We start from the raw sequence: 15400 nt of genomic DNA, 5'->3' as shown, positions 1-15400 counted from the left end.
TGTACATCAAGACATTTCTTTATTGTGACACAGAAATCTCAAACGCCATCCGATTCTTTACATCTGTATAATCCATTTTTAGATATGTGTTAAGTTTCTGATGTGCAGAGGTAAGACAGTAAAAGTTAAGTTAATGCAACCATAAATAATTGTAATAAATATCAAGTAAATGTACAGCACACATTTTTCTTTATCGCAAACACCTCTTTGTATGGATATGTCCTTTTTATAGTCTTCTCCGCCTCCCAAAAGAGGAAAGGAGAGAGGGAGAGAGAGAGAGAGAGAGAGAGAGAGTGCTAGCGTCCTCATTAGCAGCGGTATACCCTTCAAGAGAACAAAACCAAAAACTAAACCAGCAAGCAATTCAACCATCCCATACATGTCCATCAATCAATCAACCAAACCGATCAGTCAAATCAATCTTCTATAACGTTCGTCATGTTCGTTAGTTTCAATCCAATCCAAGGAAGATGGCGTTTTTTTTTTTAAACTCACACAAGAAAACATGTTTCACCATGAGTAGTAGAGTCTGTCTGAGTACAAGACAAAAAATGTGATCGATTACTGGTCATTTGAAAATTTGTAAAAAATAATAACCCAAAACAAACCGGATGTCGAACAGACATCGTTTTGGTTTGCTCCATTTTTAGATTCTTTTCATGGAAGAGTAGTGCAAAGCAAACCAAAAAAAAAAAGAGGAAAATAATTATAATATCAAAAAATTATAACGATGATTTTGAATTAGCAATTAATACAAACTGCCATCAGACATAACTTATAAGTCTATTTACATTTGTTTGTTTTTCTGCTGTGTGTTTCTTTAACACAGCTGGAACATTTGGTTATGGGTAAAAGCAACAAACAAAAAAAACAAAAGAATCCTGTTCTCTCTGGACAGAAAACCTTTTAAAAGGCAGAACTTAAGATAAGCCAACCCCCCCCCTTACCCACCGGTTTGTGTGTGTGTGTGTGTGTGGATTGAGTATGACATGTTCGGGGGGGCTCGGAGCAGGGGGGGGGGGGGGGGGGGGTTCGTTGCACATTCAGTAGCAGTAGCACACAAGCAGTGCAGGGAGAGCAGCTCGGGAGAGACCGACGTTCCCCCTCCCATTTCACGAAGCAACACAGGTTTCCTAAACCCGAAATGCAAGTAATAGCAAGACCTGGCACCGAGCCGGGCTCTCCTGGGAATCCAGGCAAAGCCCCCGTGTCCCAAAAAGGCCGGTTTTGAGTCGATCTGACCTACCATGCCGCCACAGCTACTAGGATATTTAAAACCAAATAGCAATTTTCATAAACTAATAGATTAATATGACTTTTTACATGACTTAAATACCCTCTCTTCGGAGATTCGAATAAAATATATTCACGGTTTATATAGGCAGATAAGTTAGTTTTGTCCATTAGCAGTTCTTTTTTTCTTTACAGGCAGTAACTACATAATTTCCTATACAGCACTTTGTTCACATATTCCGCTTCGATAGCTGACGTGGTCAGAACTAGGCGGCGGCATCACAGAGTTTTCTTTCCTGTCCTGACAGTAGATGCACCTCCGTCTTACACATCACATAAAAGCTCGATTCATCCTATACGATCCAGATGAATTAAATCATTTGGAATTCCATTTCACACAAAAGCCAGCGTCTCCTACCCCCGTCTAGAGGAAGTTTAATGTAGTAAAGGCAAGTTTTCAGAGCGTTCTCCACAGAGGGAAGCGGCTAGGGGTAAGGAACTGGGAGATTAAAGACAAGCTTTGACACCACTGGCTAAGTTCTGCAACTGTGAGACTTGGTTAGTTACTCACGTTGAGAATGTTTGATTCAAGCCAAAGTACAGTTAGAGAGCACAGTGCACAGGAATTGAACTTAACTTTTACTACAGTGCTGCTGGCACAGTGTCACTCATTTGGTATCACAAAACTTGACTTAACCTGTACCACGCCCCCCCCCCCCCCCCCCCCCCTCCCCTTACTGTGAGAATGTCAGATCAACGATGAACCTCAAAGCCGCTCGAAAAACGCAGTGCAACCAGAACAGACACTCGGGGTGACAGTGTCAAGGGCTGGTGGAGATAATCTCCTGTGAATCTCCTTAGAAAATAAAATGCTTCATCTGTGTATAGTACTGTTGTTCAAATGAAGCACTGGCACATTGCAGTTACAAGTTTTGTAAAGAGAAAGAAATTAAGGAAAGCAAGTAAAATAAAAAAAATAAAATGAAAGAAGGTTGAGTGAGCTGTCTCAAGAGTTGGGCAGGGGAGAGGGGTTATGGAGTAAGGGGGACAGTCAGAGATTGGACATAAGCGTTGAAGCGGTTAAGGGGGAAATGTTGTCAAGTCCTTCCTAGCCGCTCAGCGGGTCCTCGCGGTAATGGATAGCATAACGCAGTTTCTCCAGCATCACGTCCAGGGAGGTGTACTGGGGCAGTTTCACCATGAACATGCAGGTCTCCACGCGGATGTAGCGCGAGTCCGGCGAACCTGGAGGACACAAAAAAACATCTCTTTGCATGAGCAAACATTTTCTGCTTCTCTTAATTAAGACCTGAGGCCGATTCTACAAATTCCTTCTAAATCAGTTTTCTGAAAAACGTATGATAATAATACATTTTATTTGTATTGTCCATTTCATTCACAGTATGTTGTTATATCAGTGGTTCTCAACCTGTTTCATGTCAAGGACCCCCTGTGAGCTGGAAGACCGGCTATTTTCAGCAAAGAGATTTGGTGTAGAGGGAAAAAAGGAGGGGGCCAAGTACAGACCCTTGGGGAACCCCGGTCAACAAAGTATGTAGGGTTTAGGTGGTTAAAAGACAGTTCTAAAAGAACAGTTTAAAAGGACACTACTATCGCTGACCATCTCCGTTCTATTCCTGCTTTCACTCTGTTATGAAATCCCATCACTGCCAAAATTCCAAAGTATTGTGAACTGTCACTGACTCGCTGCGGGCGTGGCGTTCCAGATGTGGGTGAGTCAGCAAAAAATCTGTTGACAACAACTCTGACTTATGCAATATCGGCCATAACAGCTACTGTATCTCCCGGAACTGACAAACAGATATGATGTCCTTCTTCCCCTTCATTTTGAGAACCACGGACAACACGTAGAGCACCATGCACGACACGTACAACACGCGTTTCTTCAACAAGTAAAATGATAGCCTGCAACGTGCATTCAAACCTGTAGTGTGAATGTGTAGCTACTAGTCAGTATGGTCATGTGATTTTAACCCATTCAATCCGGGAACGTATATGTGCCATTTTAGATTTTAGCTATAGCCATTATTTTATACGTTGGCTATTCAAAAATAGCAGATATACAAGCTCATAGCGCGGCATGAGCTTGTAGATCTGCTATTTTTGAAAAATGAAGGAAATTTGTGCAAATCTTTGAATATATATTTTTAAAAGCGAACATTTGTAACTCAAATCTTTGCTTCTTGGGGTCCTTGGAACTAATTTTTTAATAACCCGCAACCAAATACTTGGGGGGCCTTGACATTAACAAGTTTGAGAACCACTGATATTACAGCAACATACGTTTTTCAGAAAACTAATAGGATTTAGAAGACATTTGTAGATAGATGAGTTCCCGGATTGAATGGGTTAAGACATCCTGCTGCTGGCTAAATTATATAATTTAATTATATAATATAATAACAGCTTTAATCTGATAGGGTGTATCTGAACATATCTCTACCCTGATTCCTGCATGATAATGCTAATCTGCATTAATTACTTTTCTAATACACATACACTATTTTCCAGGACATTTGAACTGTTTTGTCATTTTCCATGACTGGAAAACTGCATACAATTTTCCAGGTTTAACCGAATGCGTAAGAACCCTGCGGAGTTACTACTACGTAACAAGTGCGGCGTGAGATAAGCTCATCTTGTTCTGGTGATAAAAAGTGGTTAACAGGGTCGGTCTCTTATCTCGAGCGGTTATGAAGCCTGTTCCTGTTAGGTCTAGAGGGAGACATCGTTCACGCTAGTGCACTGTATGCTGATAACACTCAGTGAAAAGATACACGGCGGCACGCATCGCAGTTGCTTTTCTCAGTTCATGCCTCCCTAATCCACAAAACCCACTCTGTATCTCTCCATAGAACAACACCAATTTAGAGACGCTACAAACAGTGCGATGGATAAAAATAGTAAACATGATGTTCAAAGTCTGTCTGGGAGGTTGAGACAATGCCCAGTAAGCAGGCATGATATAATCACTATCAGTGTTTTCTCACGCTCTCTGCACCGCCAGCACAAAGACGAATTGTACATCAGGCTCAATATTCAATAACTGCCTGTCTGAGGGAATTAAACTCTTGTCAAGTGCACGGCCGTTAACTTACTACACGAAGAAATCAAGCGACTACATGCCAAACACCCTGTCGCTGATGTATACAGTAGATCATTGGTTCCCAAACTTTTTCATGTCAAGGACCCTCAATTTGACACACATTGGCCTGCGGACCCCCTTTTGAAAATATACGCCATGGACCCCCATAAAAGACGACCTTTTTTTTTTACAGCCATAGCAGTGATTCTCAACTCTTTTTAGTTTCAAGGACCCCCAGTTTGATATGCATTCCATTTGCACACTCTTGGAGTTACAGACACATAAGGGTCAATTTAGTTCCCTTCCCAACAATCAATCATTTGGCTGGGGACCCCCTGGAATCCCCTCAAGGACCCCTGGGGGTCCCCGGACCCCACTTTGAGAACCAATGCAAAGTAGATGTATAGAATACCTGCAGTATAGATGCACATCCCGCACATTTTATAACCCCCATAAAAAAAACCATGAACATGACCATCCCCCATTGCTGCTCAGGTTAACGTTTTTCTTCCTTTCTTTTTTCTTTTAGAGGTTAGAGTGCATTTCTTGCTTGTATGTTTTAACCGTATTGCCCTGTCTCACACACACACACACACACACACACACACACACACACACACACACACACACACACAGGCCTACAGTACATGGCATCTGTCATTGTACCTGCTGCTCCGTCGGGAGGGGCGATCTTCATGGGGTACGGGGGGACGTGCGCCGTGTCGGGCCCGCCGTCCTTGCAGGGGCAGGTGAAGGGGATGCGCTCCTGGTTGCAGGCAAACTTGATGAACTTACAGAGCTCTTCCTGAGTGAACATCTCCAGGGCGCTCCAGAAGAACTCGATGTGCTGGTCCGTCTCCATCAGGCCCACCTGGTACATGGTGTGAGCCTATTGGGCGGGAGGGGGGGAGAGCACAACACACACCGGGGGGTTACACAGGGTTTAATGAGACTGATACTATAAGGTTCAAAGATAGTTTATAGTATATATTATAATAGTTTATACTAGTATATCACCCAGGGTCGCAATGGAATTTTGTCTTAGTGTGCTGAGGACAAACACAGGACAGGATATTAGGTACACATACAGTATATATGCCCTGCACAATGCCCACCTACTGTATATATGCAGTGATAAAATACACAAATCACATACAGTATATAATAGAAATAATAATAATAAACTATTTGTATACAGTATATGCCATGCACAATGCCACCTTACTGTACAATATATATGCAGTCACAAAATACGCAAATAACACATTTTCAAGGAATGATGATAATGGTATAAGTTAACCCCTTTCAACCTAGTATCCTTATTTTTGCCATGTTATCGTATAGGATGTCACCTAAATCAGTGGTTTTCAACCCTTTTCATATCAAGGTCCATTGTTTATTCAGCATTTGAGCCACGGAACCACCGTTGGATGAGATTTAGACTCTCAGACCCCAAGACATAGAATATTTTGTTATCGTTGGATAAGATTTTGTCAAATTAACAATTCTTCTACATTCTGTAATTGTGTATATTTCTTATAAATTAAGTAATGCAGATGTTTAACGATAGTTTAACTCTTGAGAGCGTAAAATGAAACCAAGTGGACCCGTAAGGGTCCGTTTGGTTGCATTTTACGCTCTCAAGAGTTAAAGATCTATAAGGGTCAATTTGGTTACCAACTCTTCCATCATTTAGCTGGGGGACCACCTGGAACCCCCTCAAGGACCACTGGTTGAAAACCACTGGCCTATATGATAGCATTTTCAACAATAGCAGATCGGCCATGTTCTCCGCAAGACACCATCATACGACAAAGTATAAAATAGGTCTTAAGCGGGTTAAAAAATGTCATTTATTTTACCCATGAAACACATTCCAAACTTGTGTAATCATTCATCATCATACATTAATGTGGTTTACCTTGAGGAACTCCAGGTTGATGTACGGTAAGCCGCAGGTGCGCAGCTCCACCTCTAGGGGGCTGAGCATGGTGAGCAGCTGCAGGGGGATGATGGAGCCCAGGCCGGCGCGCACGGCCGTCATGCACTCCACGTTCTGCAGCTCCCTCAGACGCAGCCCGCGCACCGCCCGCGCATAAACGTCCTTGTTCTCCCAGCTAACGCACACGCGCGCACACACACACACACACACACAGAGTTCAGACAAAGATGAAAAAGACATACAGCATGTATACAAAATCTATCAAAATCTCATCCTCAAAAAATGCATCGGAAGATATATTTGGCACCCTGAAAACCTGAAAAATATACAGGAATTCCTTATTTTTTTTACCAGCCGTAATATTTTGAGTTATTACATTTCTTTTTGGCATTTTCAGTATATTTGGAACTATATGTGAAATATATATATTTTTTACTGTATAGTCATTTAGAAGTTGAGCAGCATTTCATTATGCACACATAATACACATTAACCCATTAAGACCTGAGGCCGATTCTACAAAATGTCTTCTAAATCCTTTGTGTTTTTTGAAAAAACCTTTCATGTCAAGAACCCCAAAATGTATATGTATTTGGCCAAGGACCCCCATCTCAAAATATGTTGTTCCAGGGACCCCAAGCAAAGATTTGAGTTACAAATGTTCGCTTGAAAGAATATATATTCAAAGATTTGCACACATTTTCACGATTTCTCAAAAATAGCAGATCTACAAAGTGTAAAATAATGCTTTTTAGCTCAAATCTAAAAATGACACAGATGCTTCTCCCGGTCTTAATGGGTAAAGACCTGAGGCCAATTCTAAAAGTGTCTTCTAAATCCTTACAGTTTTCTGAAAAAAATATGTATTTGGCCAAGGACCACAATCTCAAAATATTTTGTTTCAGGAACCCCCATTAGAAAAGATTTGATTTAAAAATGTTTGCTTAAAAAAAAAAAAAAACATCAACGATTTGCACACATTTTCATGATTTTTCAAAAATAGCAGATCTACAAGCTCATCCGTAACTAAAATGAGTTACGGATTGCAGTGGTCTACAGACAAATATATATATTTATATTAAAAAAAAACATACAAGCATGCGAGAGCTCATCATACCTGACGCTGAGACTCCGGCCTCGCTGACACAGCTCCACATCCTCTCCCGTCATGGTGACGTAGGTGAAGGTGCAGCAGGGCCTGCTGGGGGAGTCAGGGCTCTCTCCTGAGTGGTGCTGAGAGGAGATCTCTGCACACAGGGCCTCCAGCTCCGCCTCATCGCTCACCTACACACACACACAGCAGGGTTGGGATTACCCACAGCGTTGTTATAGTGAGATATTCTGCTGCTGCTGCTGGTACTATATAACAGTGGTTCTCAAACTTTTTCATGTCAAGGACCCCCAAAATGTATTTGGCTGTGGACCCCCATCTCAAAATATTTCGTTCCAGGGACCCCCCCCCCCCCCACCCCCCAGAAGCAAAGATTTCATTTACAAATGTTTGTTAAAATAAATAAATATATATATATTCAAAGATTTGCACAAGTTTTCAAGATGTTTTACGGCTATAGCAGTGATACTCAACCATTTTAATTTCAAGGACCCCCCAGTTTGATATGCATTATGCCATGGACCCCCATTTTATGTGATTTTGATCTCCAGCACCCCCAATAAGTCTGTAGTATCATCAGTGTTAATTTAACTCAGAGAGTGTAGAAAATGAGCCAAATGTATACACTCTCTGAGTTACAGACACATAAGGGTCAATTTGGTTCCTAACTATTAATTTGGCTGGAGACACCCTGGAACCCCCCCCAAGGACCCATGGGGACTGTACAGAACTGATATGCATGCTTTTAGAATGGGAGGAACAACAACATTATGGGACCAATTACATTCACTGTCTTTGGTCCTGTGTGAAGCTTCGGAACTATTGGTCTGATATTGTAACAGAACTTTCTTTGGTGTTCCTTTTGATTTAAATCCCATGTGTCTTCTACTTGATGGTCACATTGTAAATGTCAAACACAGAAGGTTATTCAACTTGCTAACGTTCGCTGCCAGATAGAATATTCTTTTGTCCTGGATCAAGGACGTTGCTCCATCCAAAAGATCGTGGCATAATATTAAAATGAATTATATCCCTTGTGAATACATTACATGTATGTTGCCTTCCAAGTTGGACACTTTCTATCAGATCTGGGATCCATATTTAGTTTATATTGGACCTACGCTGTCCAACCACTGTGCTTGGAGGATCTCCATACCAGTATGCCAGCATTTTGTCCTAACTAAAGTCTTAGTGTCACTGGTAACTAGTGTTTTCACAAATGTTATTTCAATGTAAATGGTGTCTTTCCTTTCCTTGTTAGGAGGCTATCGATGGCCAGGAGGCGATTCCTTCGATCATGTTCTTATTTTGTCTTTGTAAACTTCATTTTTAAAATGTATTTTATAATGTTGTGTCTGATATGTTTTATTGTTTCTTTTTATGTTTATATATTGTATGTGTATTGAAAAATCAATAAACATATTTTGCACAAAAAAAAACATTATGGAAACAAATCTCTCTCTTACATTCTCAAACTTCTTGACGTAGTTGTAAGTGAGCAGGTCGGCCTCCTGTAGGTCCTGCTCCGGGTCCAGGGGCTCGCCCACCAGACCCTTCCAGAAGGAGCCCAGGAGGTCCAGGGGAAGCGGCACGTCGGCTCGTATGGCGATGCCCAGCAGCTGGCCGAAGAAGTGCAGCAGCTGCTCCTCCGTGTAGCTGATTGGGCACGGCGTCAGGATGTATTTACCCTGTGGGGGAGAAATCAAACACGTTAACACTGTGCTTCTCAAACTTTTTAAAGGAGTAGTTCACCCAAAAAATGACTTGTTTTCTATCAATTACACACCGCATGAAGCATTGAATTTTCATGGAGGTTTTTGTCGCATTCCTAAGCCAATAATTTGATGACCGGGGGAAAGATGCTAATGTATCCCGTATGAGACTCAAAGGCTGCGTTTACATGGACAGGTTTATTCCACTTCAATTCGGAATGAATGCTCATTCAGAATAGAATTGCTCATGTAAACGCATCGGTATGGCCATACCGGTCTGATCCGAATGAAATTTCATTCGGGTTTGAAGGGCTGGTATATACCGATAGAATCGGGCTACATTGCCCATGTAAACGCACTGGTATCAGACTGGTATACATTTGTTCTTTTGCGCATGTGTCATTGGCTAGCGCGGTGCTTCTAGCGGAGCAGATAAGTGCTACGATCTTTCAGTTGATGATAAAAGCGTGAAAATTGGCATGAGCAGTCTCCATGGGTCACTTGACAAGAAAATTGTCCGAGGCAGTTGTAATTTCAAGATGGCGGCCATTTTTCAAGATGGCCGACACCTTAGTGGGCAGTTAAGTGATATGATGGTTTATTTGGTGATACAAGCATGAAAATTGGCATGAGCAGTCTCTGTGGGTCACTTGACAATAGGCCACCCACAGCTACTTGAAATTCCAAGATGGCGGCCATTTTTCAAGATGGCCAACACTTTAGTGGAGCAATTAAGTTATATAATGGTTTATTTGGTGATACAAGCATGAAAATTGGCATGAGCAGTCTCGGTGGGTCACATGACAATAGGCCACCCACAGCTACTTGAAATTTCAAGATGGCGGCCATTTGTCAAGATGGCCAACACTTTAGTGGAGCAATTAAGTTATATAATGGTTTATTTGGTGATACAGGCATTACAATTAGCATGAGCAGTCTCTAAGGGTTGCTTGACAAGAAAACACTCACATCCACTTGAAATTTATATTTTCAAGATGGCCGCCCCCTGGATCCTCAAAAGGTACACTTCTTTTTTTATTAAGGACAATTATACGATTATTGTTATTATGCTAAAGAACAACTTTTAACACATCACAATACACTTGTGTTGATTTGTTGATCATAGATAGATTAGATAAGTCCGCACTACCAGGGCACACTGGTGATATATCACTGCTGTTAAACTCAGAGTGGGGTTCAATGTCAGCTAATTTAAAGTTAGTACCCCAAATGCTGTCTTATTTACCCCAAAACAATTAGATAGCCGCACCTGAATTGACAGGTTGTGCCAGCACCTGAGAGCCGAGCCAAGGTTAATGGGGTTTTAGTTAACCGGATGGTGTACAGATCGCACGGGATTGAAATGGCATTGGATGAACGATCGGACTAAGTGTAGGGTTAAGGCACGAACTTAGTTGTTTCCTATACATCAAAGTGCTTGGTAAAAGGTGGTAAAAGGATAAACCCTCGGCCTCTGCCTATGCTGCAGACATGGCAGAAGCCATCATAACAGTTGAGAAAACTAACTGGGACAGATGTTTCATTTGTCAGCAGGTCACCAAGGAAAAACTCATTCAGCCGAGTTTATTCAACATAGAGCACGATTGTACTGGTTATGATACCATTGCAAGAAATGTTCCATTATTTCATAAGATCAATGCTCTGTCTATCTTACTTAGTCTAACCCGACTAGATGAAGGTGATGGCATAGAAAGCACATTGACAAGAAACAGAGCAAAATATCATTTAAGCTGTAAACTTAGGTTCAACAACACAGAGCTGGAAAGGGCCCAAAAGAGAGCATCTACATCTTGATCTCTTTGCCAGAAAGCAAAGACATTATGACTTGATCCCACCAACTCAAGCAGCACTCAAAGAGCATGCCAAACGTGCTTCTTATGAGGCTGGACACGTGTGGGGACAGGCATTGAAGCGACATCCACAGATGCCGAGCCCATCTGACTGGGGATGGGTGGAACCGGACGAGAAGTGGAAAGTCTTTTGGACTCCACTTCCACCTATTGCAGAGAGTTGTTGGGAGTTGACCAAATGTGGGTGCACCAAGGCATATACTGGAAGGTGTAAGTGCTTCAGATATGGACTCAGTTGCACATGCCTATGTAGTTGCCCCTGCTAGAACCTATTTGCATGTTTATTTTGCCAGAGTTGTTCCCTGTTGTCCTCTGTGTTTTCAAGTGTAGCCCTATGGCTCGGCTTCCCCTCACCACATCAGTGCATCATGTTTTACTTTGTCACCAGTCTATTAGTGTGTAATGTTCAGTTGTTACTTTGTAACATTGCTTCCACTGCCTTCCACTGCCATACGTAACAGTGAAGCACATTTTCAGTTTAGTTCCTTAGTATAGTTTGTCATGGTTCCGTGGCTACTGCCATTCAGTATTAGCCATTGCTCAATTATAATTTTGGAGCACTGTCCGTTCAGCACCACAACTGTGCTAATCAGCACCACAACTGTGCTCATTTATTAGTCATGTTTTTTGTTTCCCCATTTCCCCAATCCTCCCTTGTGACTGTTACCTTGTCATGGTAAGGGAGCTTGTGTACCTCAGTGAACCCTGAGAGCTATGCCAGTGGGAGGCAACTCCTGACAGGTTTTACCAAACCGGACAGGTCGTGGGCGAGGAGTCAGACAAAACACAGTCAAACAACCTCTCTTGACAGAGCTTTTTGAGGAACCCAATACATTTCTATGAGAAAAGGTATCATTTAAAGATCCACATGGCGGGCGGCAGTCATCTTGAAATTTCAAGTGGTGGTTGTGGGGTTTCTTGCCAAATGACCTTTTGAGACGGCTCATGGCAATTTTCATGCTTGTATCACCAACTAAATGATTTCTTAAGCTTAACTGCTCCACTAAGGTGGTGGCCATCTTGAAATTTCAAGTAGCTGTGGGTGGCTTATTGTCAAGTGACCCACAGAAACTGCTCATGCCAATTTTCATGCTTGTATCACCAATTGAACCATTATATAACTTAAATGCTACACTAAAGTGTCGGCCATCTTGAAAAATGGCCGCCATCTTGAAATTTCAAGTAGCTGTGGGTGGCATATTGTCAAGTGACCCACCGAGACTACTCATGCCAATTTCCATGCTTGTATCACCAAATAAACCATTATATAACTTAATTGCTCCACTAAAGTGTTGGCCATCTTGAAAAATGGCCGCCATGTTGAAATGTCAAGTAGCTGTGGGTGGCCTATTGTCAAGTGACCCACAGAGACTATTCATGCCAATTTTCATGCTTGTATCACCAAATAAACCATCATATCACTTAACTGCCCACTAAGGTGTCGGCCATCTTGAAAAAAGGCCGCCATCTTGAAATTACAACTGCCTCGGACAATTTTCTTGTCAAGTGACCCATGGAGACTGCTCATGTCAATTTTCACGCTTTTATCATCAACTGAAAGATTCTGCCAATAAAAAGCATTTACCCGCTCCACTATTCTGGGTGGGGGGGGGAGAGGCGCAAGCCATGTGGAGTCTGGCGCTCCAAGCCCAAGTCGCAGACGCGCGTAGTTCTCCGCCGACCGGCTCCTCCTCCGGGTCAGCAGCAAATATAACAGGAGCTGATTTTGCTGCATTAAACTCATCAATAGCAGACCAATGGCCGTAGCCAGGATACGGTGTGCTTCCATTATCAAACCTTCTCTCTCTTAACTTGTTTTATTGTCTCTCTTCTCTTCTTCCTCATTTACATTACCTATATAGCTGGCAGCTTTGATTGAGTGTGAGCTGTGGCTTGTTATTATTTCTCTCTGGCAGCCGTGACTTAAGGCCTTGGCTACACGTACATGGATCTTTTACTAAACGGATATTTTAGTCCTCCGTTTTTAAAAAGAATCCCTGGCCACATGACAAAGATAAACAAAAATCCCTGTCCACACGTAGACGCAGAAACGCATCGATCAGCTGCATGTTTCAATTTTATATCAGATTTTATATTTACATTGATTTTATAATTATATATATGAGGGGCCAAATACAATAGCTGCATTATTTTAATAGCATACGTGAACAGCATACGTGAACATAAACGAAAACAACATTATTAGGGCTCAGCTGCAGCGCAAACAGTAGCCATGGTTCACATGACGCTGTCGAGTCTCTGGTTTATAGTGGTGTTCGTTTTTTTTTTTACATTGCCAACTCTCACATGTACATAAACGTTCAGATTTCAAATATAAAGTGCTTACCCCTGAGCCATGGATGTTACAAGGCAATCCGGACCGTGATAAGTACCCGTATCTCCCGTATTGTTCAATAAAAAGCATTTTAATCCCATCGCCAGCCATTTTCTTTTTCTGTTCTTTTATTTTGGTAATGTATCAGAGTGCAATACACCTTCCAACCATTGGTGTCGCATGGTTGAAAGCATCGGAGAAAATTTGGAGAAAATGGCCGACGATCGGATTAAAATGCTTTTTATTGAACAATACGGGAGATACGGGTACTTATCGCGGTCCGGATCGCCTTGTAACGTCCGTGGCTCAGGGGTAAGCACTTTATATTTGAAATCTGAACGTTTATGTACATGTGAGAGTTGGCAATGTAAAAACATCGAACACCACTATAAAGCAGGGACTCTCGGCACCGGGGCGATTGTGTTTTAGGACGACAGACCCCACATTCAATCTGTGTGCGCGCCGTGTGTTCTACTTGGCGCAGAGAAAGAGGGTTTCGTCACACAGTGAATGAGCTACTTTTCCCACCACTGTCTTATTATTAAGTATGACATTATTTAGCCATAAATGAGCGTGCCTTGTTTCATAGACTGTAAGTGTTGCTCTCTCTCTCTCTTCATGTATTATTATAATGACCATGAGCGGTCCGGTTTATGTATTATTGTACTATTTATTATTATAATGACCATGTGCGAATGCGCGATGACGTCATCGTTTCTCAAAATCTCCGGATTACATGTCCACACAGATCCACTGAAACGCATGTTTTGGAAAACCTTCACTTATTTATCCGTTTACAAAAATATCCGTTTTAGCGGCCAAAAACACCGTTTGCGTGTGGCTGAAAGGCCCAAACGCACACAAAAATGTGCGTTTAGAAAAAGATCCATGTACGTGTAGCCAAAATTGTTATTATTCATTACCAAGGCTGCCAGAGGTAAATAATACATATTTTTACCTGTCAAACACCCCCGCCCCCTCCCCCTCCCCCCGTCCCCAACCCGGCCCGAAGCACTCTGCGCATGACCAGAGTTCTATTCCGAATGAATGCTTTGCTCATGTAAACGATTGAGGAACAGGAATACTTTTATTCAGGTGCCATGTAAACAGTTGGGTATACATTTCTATTCGGAATGAGTTCATTCTGAATGAATAAATATTGTGCATGTAAACGCACCCAAAGAGTCTCCTACCGTAGAGACCGCCAGTCATCAAATTATTGGCTTAGGAATGCGACAAAAACAACAAAATATCCATGAATTCAATGCTTTATGGGGAGTGCAATTGATAGAAAATATTTTTTGATAATTTGGGAGAACTAGTCCTTTAATTTCAAAGACCACCCATAACTCTCAAGAGTTACAGAACCTGTAAGGGTCCATTTGGAACCCCCTCAAGGAACCCTGACGGGGATCCTTGACCCCACTTTGAGAACCACTTGCACTAACACATGGGCTTTCTGTTCCTTTGCAATTGGCACTAGGGCTGTCACGATTAATTGTCACTCAAATAATTGCGTGTGTTTGTCATTTATGGCACATATGAAGCCAATTAGGCTTCGTAATCAAACATTGCACATGGGGCAGATATGACAAATAACTGAAACATACAAAGAAATTATTGACAAATGCAATAATTTTATACATGTAAAAAAAAAAAAGCATAAATAGCTGATCTACAAGCTTACAACGTGCCACAAAGTGACGCGTTGTAAGCTTGTAGATCTGATATTTATGCTTTTTTAAACATTTGAAAATGTGTGAAAACTTTTCAACATGGAAACGATTATGACGATTATGCAAACATAATTGCGATTAGACGATTAGTAATAATTGTGGCAGGCCTAATTGGCACTCCCCCCAATTTGTAAAACTGTGGTTTAGGACAACAGTCCAAATTGGCTGAAAATAACTTTGAAGTGTGATTACATTTTAACGCTGCTAATGATTAACAAAAAAGAAGCCCCATGTTTTCATATGGTGGTCATTAACGAACCAGTAGTGAAGATTTATTTACGGAATGTGGAATTGTGTTTTCACTGACGTAAGTGATGGAACAGATATACAGAACCACCGCCTCTTCTCTCCTCC

The 15400-nt window shown here is 41.7% G+C and overlaps 1 protein-coding gene across 11 annotated transcripts in view; it reads right to left on the bottom strand.

The window, feature by feature from the left end:
* hectd4 (HECT domain E3 ubiquitin protein ligase 4) overlaps positions 1 to 15400 on the bottom strand; it is a 102106-nt gene continuing 86706 nt past the window's right edge. For all 11 annotated transcript variants that reach the window (XM_084054975.1, XM_084054982.1, XM_084054983.1 and 8 more), the window contains 5 exons: positions 8859 to 9080; positions 7399 to 7565; positions 6261 to 6456; positions 5006 to 5228; positions 1 to 2478 (listed from right to left, as the gene is read on the bottom strand). In XM_084054975.1, the coding sequence (XP_083911101.1) occupies positions 2342 to 2478; positions 5006 to 5228; positions 6261 to 6456; positions 7399 to 7565; positions 8859 to 9080 (945 nt within the window). In that variant the 3' untranslated portion in view covers positions 1 to 2341. The remainder of the gene's footprint in view (positions 2479 to 5005; positions 5229 to 6260; positions 6457 to 7398; positions 7566 to 8858; positions 9081 to 15400) is intronic.

Source organism: Gymnoscopelus microlampas, assembly GCF_963454915.1.
Source record: "Gymnoscopelus microlampas genome assembly, chromosome: 4".
In the NCBI taxonomy this organism is placed as follows: domain Eukaryota; kingdom Metazoa; phylum Chordata; class Actinopteri; order Myctophiformes; family Myctophidae; genus Gymnoscopelus; species Gymnoscopelus microlampas.
The sequence above is the reverse complement of the archived record's forward strand: the minus strand, read 5'-3'. Positions and strand labels throughout refer to the sequence as shown.